Source organism: Pelobates fuscus, chromosome 3, assembly GCF_036172605.1.
Source record: "Pelobates fuscus isolate aPelFus1 chromosome 3, aPelFus1.pri, whole genome shotgun sequence".
In the NCBI taxonomy this organism is placed as follows: Eukaryota; Metazoa; Chordata; class Amphibia; order Anura; family Pelobatidae; genus Pelobates; species Pelobates fuscus.
Window position 1 is genome coordinate 358030268 of NC_086319.1, and position 13532 is coordinate 358043799.

Below are 13532 nucleotides of genomic sequence, written 5' to 3' on the forward strand. Positions count from 1 at the left end.
TTGTAAATTGTGTTGCAAGGAATGTAGTAAGTGGGTATTGGAGTACTGACAAACACTGGGCTATGGGTTGGACACCAGGGCCTTGCACTGCATAGTTAAACGCACCTACAACCATGACTCATTTAATCTATTATTTATCTACCCAGAATGTGAAATACCTAAAGCTTCTACAGTTAAGTAGTATACATACCTTTGTATCATCTGCTAGAAAGGAATAGTTATTGTGTGGTTATTTCATCTTATAGCATGTCATCTGCTAACCACCTCTTTCTAAAATTGCTTGCAGAGCATACCTTAAGTCGAGACCCTTGTGGCAAGGATCCTCTGCCTCCTCTCCCTCTGAATGGTAATTTTAATAACAGTTACTCCCTCCGTGCTGGAGACTTTCCCCCTGATCCTTCTAAGCTGACGGACGGCACTGGAGGAGGACGACGAAATCTGAGTGATGCGGCAGCCTTTGAAAAGATGATAATTTCAGAGTTGGTGCACAGCAATCTGCGGGGGAAATCACACGTGGGACCAACAGAATCAGCAGATGAAGAGGTGACCACAGGCGCCGTGGCAGAAGGAGGAGAGGTGCCTACATTGGAGATGGAACGCATGTACAAGGCTCTTGAGGAACCTCTCCTCCTGCAAAGAGCGCAGTCCATCCTCTACCAGAGTGATCTGGAGGAGTCTGAGGCAGAAGCAGCCCCACGTGACTCTCCAAATCGCGACTCTCTCTATACAAGCATGACCAACCTCAGAGACTCTCCATATCCGGACAGCAGCCCTGAAACGGGCCTACCATCAGCTGGGGAGATGTTGCCGTGCCACCAGGGTGTGCCCCCACCTACGGGAGCAGATGCCATGTACTTCCCCAGCCGACTGGGGTCTGTGCCCCGGGGGCAATTACAGGCCTTCTACCAGATGCCCCAGGGGTTTCTGGGTCTAGAGGGGGCAGTGCCCGAGGGAGACGGGCAGATGCAGCTCATCACCAGCCTCTGAACTTACTCAACCACACATGACACCAACCCCATTAACTCCTTATAAAATTCTGCCCTGTCTCCATTACAGAAGAAAAATAGCAAGGTCAGACGGAGGGAAGGGGGCATATATTTACGGGCTACTTTGTTTGGGTGTAAGAGTGAGAGCAAGATGCTGTCTTTACCTATAGAATGTTGATTTGGAAACACAAGTAGTATATGAACCATGACTTCTTGGATTTCCTCTTTTTTGCCCCTGTAGGTTTGGGAAGGGGATAAGTTGTGGGGGGAGTGAAGAAACAAGTAGGGGCTATTGGTGCCAAAAATATGCCCCAGTGAATTTCTACAGAAACAAACCTTGAGTTTGGTGCTGAAACATACAGTATTGTTGTCCAGCCAATCAGAATACAGAATAAGAAGAGACATAAGAGAAGGTAGGCCATGAAACAGGATGATTACTTTGCCAAGGGAAGATAGGGATACCAGAAAAATAATGGCAAACACTCCAAGTTAAAGGATTCTAAAAGCAAGAAGAAAGCTTTAGAATGCAATAAGTGGTGCCAAATAACCAACGGAGCTGCAAGATACTGCATAGCTAGAAAAACAATGATTATTCGGTCTACAATTTGGAAATACATGTGTGCACTTATAAGAGATATCCAATTACATGTACCTTTTTTCAAAAGGGAAAAGAATTGCAATTGAAAAAAAAAGAATGCGAGGTAGTGTTTTAGGGCTTCTTATCCAAAACAGGGAGATACCCTTTATTCAATACTGAACTTTTTCCTTGCATTTTTTTTAATATACAGAGTTCCCCCCACCACCTTTTATCCCCACCCAAACACCTTCCCTCCTTATGAAAATACTTTTTTTTCCGTTATGGATAGTATGGATTATGTTTCAATGTGGGTAGAAGAACCAAATGCCTGACCACCATTTTTCCATTACTAGGGTAATGGGTTATAGATTTAAAACAATGATGGTTGGATTACAAATCCGGACTACAACTGCCCTGCATATTCTTTATTTAAGCACAAAATGCCCCCTTTCCCTCCTCTCATCCAGGGAGGAACAAAGGAACTTTAAAACAGGGGGAAGCGAGTGTCTTTTCCGACTGCTGTAAATATCGAACTTCTAAGGCGGGAAGGGAGAGAAGAGGGGAGATACCGACAACCTCCCCCAATTATCCAAGGTGCGGATTTGACCAGTAGTGGGGCATTTGTTTATTTTATTTATATAGATTTGCCTTCTGCAATGAGTTCAAAATGGCCGTCCTGCCATATTCTGTTTCCCAAAGAATCAACCCTTACCCCATGTTTATAACTTTGATTTCCCCTGTATCTATGTTTGTCTGTATTAATTTATTTTGCATGTTGACCTAGCACTTATTGATTTTTTTTCCTGAATTAAGGCCGTTAGAGGCCATGATTAAAATTGAGATATATATAATTGGGTAAATCTCACACAAAAAAAAAAAAAAAAAAACCACCATATGTGGTTTTAACTGAGGCAGACACAGATTATTGTTATTTATTTTTTAACAAACAGTTGTAAGCCTTTAAGCACAAGGATATATCACTTTGATTTATTTTTGGTAAAATATAGCCACCCATGGCACCTTGCCTTGACCACAGTTATCCCAGAAGGGTTTATTTACCCAGCTCTCTGCTGCTAACCTGAGGCCATGCGTTAGAGGGATCAGTGCAATACAGTACTAATTTCAGGGTCATATCAAAGGTATCACTTTGGATCCTCTTGTGCCTCATTCTGCAGCTATCTACAGATTTAAGCTCTGTCTGCCTCTCCAACAGCTGTGGATCACAACCCCCATTATAGTTGTAGCTTAGATAGGCTTGTAGACAACCAGTCAACCAGTTGCCTATCACAGTAACTAAGGGTGTATTCACTAAAGATACTAAATAGTGAGTTATGAATAGTAAAGAACCAAGTTGCAAAACTTAGGTCACAAAAAGTTATCTATATCGACTGAGTTGGAAAGGTTTTGCTACTTGGCTATGAATTCATTGTTTAGTGCATAAACCCCTAAATGTAACTTTAACAACACTATACGTACTGCTAAGTATTTGCTCACATATTTGTTTTGGCTGCACAAGTTAATGCCCAAAGCTATATAATATATCTTCTTTATGTTAAAACTGTTAAAAGTTATATACAACTCTAAATAAATATAAAGATTATATATATATATATATATATATATATTTTAAAAGGACATAACACATATTGGAGAGTTTAAATATAGGATCGCAGGCTGAAAATAATTAATTGGTTTTAGGCTGCCATCTTGTAGGAGTTCTAGATTTTCACTAATTACTAGGTCTATGTTATTTCCTCAATATCATGTCTATTTACTGAATGTTAGTAGATGTGTTGTTGGCTCTCGCATCCATGTAGGCATAGGTCATAAGATTCACCCATGATCTGCGAAGTTGGAACAAACAGTGACAACAACAAAACAATTTTGTAAACGGATTTAGCATCGACACACTTTATTAACATTATCTGTGTTATCATAAGTTAAAAACATAATTGCTCCTCAAACATGCATTGTGTTGAGCAACATGTCCCTAATTGTTGACTGCTTTTGAACAGGAGCTATCAGTGAGTTTCATGTGACATTGTAGGAAATTAGTGACTTCCGAAGTGATGATGTTCTACAGATGGACTTTCTCGTAGTAAGCTTAATGCAAAAACCAAAGTACATAGTCCACAGTTACAGTGTATGTACCACGTCAAACAAGTCACCTCAAGGACCACAGCTGTTGCACGCAGCACACTATACATGACTGAGCTGGTGGATTGTTTGTTTGCGAATCAGTAGGATGGATAACAAACATTTTGCAAAACTAAAAAATTTAATTTAGAAAGCAAGTAAGCATAAGCTAACAACAAAATAGTACTCACTTGTAAAGAGTAAATTGTGGGCAAAGTTCATCATGGAAACCAATAAACCGGTCCTTTGAATTCTCCATTGCAGAATTGCTCTCTATGCATATCTTCTATAAAGTTCTATTTATGAAGTCCGTAAGGTGGAATATACACCTTGAAACCCACTACAATGTTCATGCAGGTGACTCCATATTGAACACTTTGCCCTGAAATTTATCTTTATGTACAACCCTTGTTGTTTCCGCATTGGTTTACAAATTCCATGATAAATAGTGTAAACAAAAATCTGCTCCCAAGTACTCCCTGAGTACTGCTTAACAGCAATGATTTAGATGGAGGGATATTCCACCACCCTAGGGATTTTTTCAAAACATTACCTGATATATGGCCTTTGACAGCATTGGCATTGCTAATCACATCAAGATGCGTTACTTTGTTTGCTATTGTAAATGTGAAAGAATGTTCTATGTTCAAAAATACATAGAGGGAGATGTATAAACCAATGCATGTGGATGTTTTCAATACAGGGTGTCTGAACAGTGTTTGCATACGTGAACAAAAACATCCGTGAACAAATAGGAGGCACAATTGAGGTTTTTTATTTTATTCTCACATGTTTTTTAGCATTGAGGTCATTGGAGGATCCTGTGAGATTAGCTGAATATCTCTGCAGGTATTATATCATATTATAGATATATAATTTTTAATATACTTTTTTTAGACATGGAAAAAGTCTATTTAAAGTGACTCCGCCATTTGTATTTTATTTTTATTTACTTATGCCCCTTGCCCCTAATGATTAGACTCCCCTATATGGCACTTGCCTTATCATACAAGACCATATAAAAAGGTGAAAAGGCACACACAATTATTATGATTGTCTCCTGTAGTTTAAAAATCTATGTGACATAAAAAAGAAATATCATAGTGCAGTATGTATGTACAAAAATAGATTGGGGCATACATAATAATTATGTTTTCTTGCTTGCACCAGACCATATACCTGGCCTCCTGCGTTTTGTTTTCTTCAGTCCACGATGTCTGCAGTTTGACCTCAGGTGGGATTCTTGACCGATGGGTTATGGATAAATTTGCTTAGCAACTGAAATGAAACTTTGCTTAAACTCCGCCAATTGCTAAAGATTGTGCTTTGCAAGAGAAAATGTAGTCCCTATTTTATTTCATGTATAACTAAAACAACTACAGTGTATTTAAAATTTTAAAACCAGAAATAGAGGGATAGGAATGATTAATTGATAAGGAAACCTGCAAAATGGCACAGCTAGTTCAAGACATTAAAACGTTTAAAAAGGTATATCATTTTACATACTTAAAGTCACGATACAAGCAAAATTGCTATTACTGGATATTTAGTTACTGCATAGTCATAATAGCCATCAGTATGCCTCTATAGGATAGAGCATGTCTCGTTCCATTTTGATGCTGATGTCACAATAGCGCTTTATTTGTACCTGTAAATATTCATATGTGTTTTCCAATTTCATTACTTTTTTTAAGAGACATTTTTATACATATCCTTCTATGTATTTTTACTAATTTTAATAGAACACTGACACTTTCAGATGTGAAATGTTGTATTTCGGTGTTGCCGGGCTCTGCCTTTTGAGTTCTGTTCACTATATGCCAAGGTGAGGTCAGTCATCACACCACTAATAAAAAAAATTACTAGTTCAATTTTTCCAGACCAATGAAATCCACAAGCTGTGTATCTCCCCCAAGGAACACACTACAAAATGTATTTTTCATTATTATTTTTTTTCCATGTGATACTTACGTAAGTACAATAATTCCATCAAATACAGATAATAATAGTAAAGTATTTTTTACGAGGAAGGATACATTTAGAGTTCTCTAGTTTTCAAATATATTTTGGGGTGTATATCACAGACCATTTGAATTTAAATGACGTCTTTCAATATGAGATGTACAAAGGGTTACACTGCAAAGCAGTTAGCATAAAATCTCACTCTATACACATATCCGTACCCCAGAAATGAATCACGCTCTAAAGCAGGGTTGTCTAATCTGTGGTTGGACTATGACACCTGTAATTATCTACCAGCTAGTAGGAAATGTCGAAAAACCAAAGATGGACAACCCTGTGATTACTCCTTTGTGTGCCAAAGCTTTGCACTCATCTGGCACTCAATGGTCACATCATCAGAGAGAGGCGATGACGGCCCTATCAACGTCCTGAGTAAATAAGTAATTGCACAAATTGAGATTTTGTATATATGTATGTCATTGTGATTTATTTTTTTTTGTTGTTGTTGCTATTAAGTGTTCTGCTAGTGATTTTACTAAGGTTGGCCAAACATAGCCCCAGATGCTGATGTGGGCAAAGGGTTAAATACCTCTCCGCCCCCCTCCCCTCCTCTCTCTCTCTCCTCCTCTTTCGTTTTCTTTTTCATATGCCAAAACCAGAAATGGGTCGAACGCCATTCAACGAGCGAACAAAAATAAAATTTAAAAAAAAACTATCGTACAAAAGACTGAACTGATATCTGTACGAAGAAAATTCTAAAAAAAAAAAAAAAGACAATGAAAATAATTAAAATGAATATCGCAACTTGTGGAGTGAAAGAAACACACCAATAAAATCCTTTTGATTTCTGGCTGTTTGTCTGTAATATCTGTAATATAGACTTGAGTATTGTTATAGGTCTGGAAATGTTTTAGACTGAATCTAGATTTTAGTCATGTCAGTTGAGGATTGGGATAAACTGTTCATAAGGGAAATGGCCTTGTTTTTAAGTGAGAGTGCCACCTAATGGTGAATTGTGAAGTAGTTGTTTCTTTCTGCATTGCAACCTGGTTCTCTCTCTGACTATGACTGGAGTTTTTCGTACAAGGTAAGATGAAATTGACATGTGTGCGCATGTAAACTAGCCTATTACGATCCTTCATTATTTTTAGTTTTTTGCACTATATTGTTTTTCAGTGTATTACAACTGCCACACTCAGGGCTGCCATCAGAAATTTTGGGGCCCCTGACACAGCTCAAGGTCTGGGCCCCCCGGCGAATGCACCCGAGTTCCCCCCCCCCCCCCCCCCGAGTCCGCCCACAGGGATGCAGTGTCTGCAGGGCCGGTGCAAGGATTTTTGCCGCCCTAGGCAAAAGTAAAGTTTGCCGCCCCCCCATGTGACATCACAGTGCCCCACCCATATGATCTGCCATGTTAACTAACACAGTGCTGCAGTGCCGCCGTGTTTACAATAAAAGGCCTGCAGGGACAGGCTATAGACACCAGAACCACTACATTAAGCTGCAGTGGTTCTGGGGACTATAGTGTCCCTTTAATGTGAGGTAAATTAAAGTGCCACGAATAATATACTAGATTGCCTACTTACAACCAGATGAGGATGATGATGGGCTTCAGCTGCCGTCTGGCTCCACTGGTCTGGTGTAGAACAGGCTCTCTGGAGGCGGTTTGTAACTGTGGTCACAAAAATCAATGTTCTGGGAGAACGAGAAGCAGCTCCATTTTTTGAGGGCCCTTTACACAGCTCAAGGTCTGGGTCCCAGGGTCCACCTTCATGTTCCACCAATGAGTTTGTTCACAGGGGTGTGTGTGTGTGTGGGGGGGAGGGATGTCCTGATGTGTGTAAGGAATGCATTGTGTGAATCTGTGTTTGTATGTGTAAGGGCTGCAAGGTGAGTTTGTGTATGTATGCAGTGTGTGTGTCTGTAAGGGATGCAATGAGTGTGTGGAAGGGGTGCATTGTGTGTTGCTGTGTGTAAGGGATGCATTGCTTGTGTCTGTGTGTCTGTGTGTAATGCATGTGTTTTTCTGTGTGCAAGGGGTGCACGTGCATTGTGTGTGTGTGTGATGGATGTCAATCTCTCCCCCTACCCCCATCAATTCCCTTCTTCTCCCCCCCCTCCAATTTCCTTCTTCTCCCCCTCCCTCTCATTGCCTTCTCCCCCCTCCAATTTCCTTCCTTCTCCCCCCTCCAATTTCCTTCCTTCTCCCCCCTCCAATTTCCTTCCTTCTCCCCCCTCCAATTTCCTTCCTTCTCCCCCCCTCCAATTTCCTTCCTCTCCCCCCTCCAATTTCCTTCCTCTCCCCCCTCCAATTTCCTTCCTCCCTCCCCCCTCAAATTTCCTTCCTCCCTCCCCCCTCAAATTTCCTTCCTCTCCCCCTCCCTCAAATTTCCTTCCTCTCCCCCTCCCTCAAATTTCCTTCCTCCCCCCCTCAAATTTCCTCCCTTCCTCTCCCCCCCTCAAATGTCCTCCCTTCCTTTCCCCCACTCAAATGTCCTCCCTTCCTCTCCCCCCTCCCTCAAATTTCCTCCCTTCCTCTCCCCCCTCCCTCAAATTTCCTCCCTTCCTCTCCCCCCTCCCTCAAATTTCCTCCCTTCCTCTCCCCCCTCAAATTCCTACCTCTCCCTCCCCTCCCTCAAATTTCCTTCCTCTCCCCCCCAAATTTCCTTCCTCTCCCCCCATCAAATTTCCTCCCTTCCTCTCCCCCCCAAATTTCCTCCCTTCCCTCCCTCTCCCCCCACTCCCTCAAATTTCCTCCCTTCCCTCCCTCTCCCCCCCACTCATTCATATTTCCTCCCTCCCCCCCTCCCTCAAATTTCCTGCCTTCCCTCTCCCCCCCACTCATTCAAAATGTAGGCCTGTGTGACGGAGCTCCTGTAATCCGACCGAGTACCTCCGCCCAGTCCTCTTCCTAGCCGCTTGGCTGGGGTTTCTCCGGAGCTCTGCCCCCCCCCCCCCCCCCGACCTGGATGCAGCTCACCTCTTATTACTCTGCAGCTTTCCTTTCCAGGCAGGGATCATCCCCTCTGGAGCTCTGCTTATAGTGCTTGCTATTGCCCTTACAAAGGCACTTGCAGCTCTCAGGCCTAGCTGTCTTGACTTATCCCAGGGCTTGAGGGATCCTTTGGCCAGCAAACAGCTCCAGAAACTCTGTCACTGGGATCCCTAAAAATCCCCACAGAACATAAGTTCAAAAGGAACTAATGATAAAACTATATTTTACTTGGGACTAGCCCACATGATCGTTACATAAACATTGCTGTGACAAATATAATAGAATTCAAATAACCAAAACATGTCACAAAATATACAGGAAATTATAATAGAATAATAACATATTCATAAAGAGACAGGGAAGACAATAATTAACAGAAAATAACTCTCCTGCCTGCAAAATTTGCAATATACAAATCTACCCAAATATGCAAATTAGCAAGCCATGCTATTCAGGTAATGCATATCGCTGTTGCTAGATCCTTGCAATCAACAGGTGGCACTGTACAGGATCCTAATCTAAATCCACATTGTTGACTGAAAGCACTAACATTTAACCCCAAACTACAACATTACACACACACCGTGCACCCACAATGGACACAGGGTGACTTAAACATAGCAATAGTCCAGGTTCCTACATAGAATATTCAAGTGAAACCCCAGGTGATGGTGACTACCATCACAGCCTGTAAAAAGAGGGCCCATCAAAATTAAATGGCTTGATAAAGGGAGCGATGGGTAGGCTGAACCACGAAGTATCGGCCCAGAGGCAGGGGAGGTCTGTGTATTTATAGGACAGTTAATCCTTCCCACAACTGCAGTCTCTGCCTACAGTCTCAACCTTACACTCCACTTTTGCCATACGATACCAGCTACAGGTGGCTGTGATAGGATGAGAGTGGTCAGCTGATGCTCTAAGCCAATAACCACTGCCCATGGCTGCTCATGCAAATACACAAGAATGAGCCTGAGAAGCAAAGAGGGTCTGGATTGAGCTGTAAGCCACCAGGGATCCTTATCCAGTTTTAAACCAATCTGATACAATGATCCTCGCTGTCGAGCATTGGGAAGTTGATACACATGCGCAGCAAACTCCACGCGAGCATCCGAGCTTTCCCGTACGAAAACATTGTATTCAATATTTTCCTGTGTGCTTCCATTTGATGTTATTGAGTTTTACTCGGCCAGGACAGGGGAGGCTCCTCTAGAAGTGGATTAAACTTGCAATGTAAACACTGCAGTTTCTAAAAAAAAAAAGGGATAAAGGACGGTGTGTTGCCACTGCACGCAGACCAAACTGAGGGATGTTAAGGAAGACAAGTGTTCCACCTAGATTTCCTAGGTTGTGAAATGCCTTGTAATCCGTGGGTTTAGGAGTTCTGAGTTTACAGCCGAGTATATGGCTGCATCATTAAGGTTATTGCCAGGTATATGCCTCAAATCAGAGGACTTGTCAAGCTACAATAAGAACTCACGAACATTCAGAGTGCTTGCCACATCCAACAGGTAAGCATGGACCAAGACATTTGTATCCAGCTAAAAATCAAGATTTGAGGTATTTTCTGATAGCTGGATCTCCCTGGTGCCATTATAAATATCCGCTGACACTAAAATTAAATGACATGAGAGTGGGCAATAAGCCATTAAAGCCCTATAATTTATGATATCCTGGCCTATCATGTTGTAGTTAAAGAGTTAAAGGGACACTACACTGCCCAAATACAAGATTAATACAAATCACTGTTTAGTTGATACACCCACTATGAAAATATGCATGCATTTACTTATGCATTTTTTCATTGGGGATATTTATATCTATAAACCGCTTGTAAAAGCTGCAGATCTCTTAAATGCAGCCTTCGCAAGCCCTCCCCTTCTAACCTCACCTAGACTTTCTGTGGCTGTCCAATCACAGGCTTCCCAATGCAGCTCAATGAGAATTTGTTGCAAGGCAGGTGCTCTGGGCTATTGTTGCCTCTTTAGTTTCCCTCTACTGAGCTAACCAAACCAGGAAGTAACATGACCTGTTCTCTGCTTGAAAGCCATTTCTATGGAAATGTGCAATTTTTTGAAAATTAAAAAAAGAGCACACCCTTTTCACACATGAAGCTTTTCAATAAGCGTAAGTGCTTTAGGAATCTGGAATGTCCCTTATTTATTCGTAGGATAATATCAATGTTAACCTTAAAAAGGGGGTTTTGGAATACACATCTGTAAGAACCAGCTCTTCGCAACATCCAGAGATAATTTACGTAATCAGAAAAGCCTCCATGTCCTGTACTGATTATATAAGCTATGTAACTTTAGGTTTTTATGTGACTATACTAAATGGCAAATTAAGAACACCCTCTTTGAATAAAAATGTGTTAATATATCAAATGTGTTCCATTATCATGTATATCTTTACTGTATGCAAAATGCACTGCAATTTACATCAGCCTCAATGAAGATGATGTGGGCAAACTTCCAGTTACTGGCTGGTTTCTATGTATCTGCCTACAGATCAGGTAATGAGCACTGTGATGGTAATCTGAGAGGATTGATACAACACATCTTAAAGGGACACTATAATAATCAAAACAACTTTAGCTTAACAGTTTATTTATCATGCCCCTGCAGTCTCACTGGTCCATTTTTTTGCCATTTAGGAGTTAAATCCCTTCACTGCATGTAGTATGCACAGCCTAATGTTTAAACGTCCTTTTTTGGAAATTCTGTTTAATTTATAATTTCGTATCTCATTCTCTGTTAATAGCCATTTAGACCCTGCAAGAGCCTCCTGTGTGTGATTAAAGTTTAATTTATAGAGCAGGAGATAACGAGAGAAAAACAACTTCTAAAGCAAGTTAACATCTGAATAGAAATGAAACAAATAATTTTTTCATGCAGGCTGTGTGAGTCAGAGCCAGGGGAGGTTTGGCAAGGGCTGCATTAACAGAAACAAACTGATTACATATCTAAATGGCAGAGAATTGAGCAGTGAGACTGTGTAGGGCATGATCTATACACAAAAACCGCTTCATTAAGCTAAACTTGTTTTGGTGATTATACTGTCCCTTTAACTCAAGAGACAGCCAAAGTACCATAATCCCCTTTACTTAATACTGTGAATTTGGGACATAGATGCTGCCCCTGTATATGAAAGCATTTTCATTTCTAAAAAACTGCAATTTTTCCATTTTGCAATTACTAGTAGCGTCAGTCATCTAGAATATCAGTCAATGAGGTCAATATGAACCTTATAGAACTATCACGAGGATACCCAGACATTGTTTAATGGAGTTAACACTGATGGTATTTAGAGTTTAGTGATCAGCCTTGCTAGTGTTATAAGATAGGATAATTAAAAATTGATCTATTCCTTCCCAATAACATCATTCAATTTATCACAGCATGATGTAATGGATTAAGTTAACCACTAGGGGCATTGTAAAAGAGTGCTTGGCTGCACAGGAAATCCAAAATGGCCAACAGCAGAACTATGCTTTAAAAAAAAAGGATGTTTCTGTTAAGGGCAAGCAGTTCTCTCTGAATGTGCCCCTTCGTGTACATGTATCTGAATGGGGGAGGAAACGTTTAGATTTCAGTTAAGGGCTAAGATATACATTGAATAAATCAGATTTATCATTGCCCTTGTAGCTGTGCAGGGTAAAGAGGGGTTATCTAGGGAATAAGGCACATGATTGTGTATTGTTCATGGTGCACAAACTGTGAGTAATCTACTGTAACACGGTACACTTTTTTTTTTGTATTTCATTTCTCTAATTGCTATTATTATTGGCATTTATATAGCGCCAACTTATTGCGCAGCGCTTTACAATATTAATAGAGGGGAATTTTAACAATTAATGAGACAATTACAAAATGTTACAGGAACAATATTTTGACGAGGATCCTGCTGAAACGAGCTTACAATCTATAACAACACTTTTAGGAATATTGTTCCAACGTAAGAGGTGGTAATTAATACAGTATTCTATTCTATGTACAATTGTCTCTGTATTGACAGTGCACAGATTTGACCACTATAGCATAAAACATACAGGTTTGCTGTAACTTAACGGATCACAATGTTTGCATGTTAATAGTTAGCACCAATTACAACTGATTAAAAGCTACAATATCTCTATAATTGTCCTTTAAGGACAGACAGGGAAATTCAGTTAAATGGATTTTAAAGGAATCTTACTAACCATGTTAGATCTTGGGGTTGGGGGGATGTTCACGAAAGTCTCCACAGAAGCCGTGTCACCATTTTAGTGGAGGCCTGTGCTGAGGTTCGTGTTGTAAAGGATGGTGTGTCCGATGTATTTGGCATCATAATAAGTTGCAAGGCACTGTCACACAAGTCCCTCAGCTTCTCTTAGAATTTAATTATATTTGATATCTCTGTAAATGGGTCATCCCTCTAGGTACCCACCAAATAGTAAATGTCAGTCTGTTGTTTGTAGACACAGTGTTGGTAACCACTTGGTTCCTTCACATGTTCCTGTTGGAACCAAAGGAATAATAATCAGCTACCTGTATAGAGGATCAGGGAGGTGTCTATCATCTTGGAGAACTTAGAATGCAAGGCACATGGTTCATAGGGTGTATAGTAAGCAGTGTTTCCGACAACCCAGTAATTAGTTCATTTTGAAGGTGCTATGCAGATTTATTCATATTTGTATTTATTAAGCATGTTATGAAATGAAGAAGCATTAGTATTGTCCTTCACTGGAAATGAAACTCATAATAATATACAAATAAACAACTTGAACCTTAGCAGGACTACAAGCAGTCTATGTTCCCAAATTGCAAAAAAAGATTTAAAAAAAAGAAAGAAAAGAGAAAAGAAAACAATGGAAAAATGGAAGTGGAGTTTAGTGTCCTTC

At 40.5% G+C, this 13532-nt stretch overlaps 1 protein-coding gene across 5 annotated transcripts in view; it reads left to right on the forward strand.

Moving 5' to 3' along the window:
* Positions 1-6438, forward strand: part of ADGRL1 (adhesion G protein-coupled receptor L1) — a 283392-nt gene extending 276954 nt beyond the window's left edge. For all 5 annotated transcript variants that reach the window (XM_063449237.1, XM_063449241.1, XM_063449242.1 and 2 more), the window contains one exon: positions 287-6438. In XM_063449237.1, the coding sequence (XP_063305307.1) occupies positions 287-987 (701 nt within the window). In that variant the 3' untranslated portion in view covers positions 988-6438. The remainder of the gene's footprint in view (positions 1-286) is intronic.
* Positions 6439-13532: the final 7094 nt, after the last annotated feature.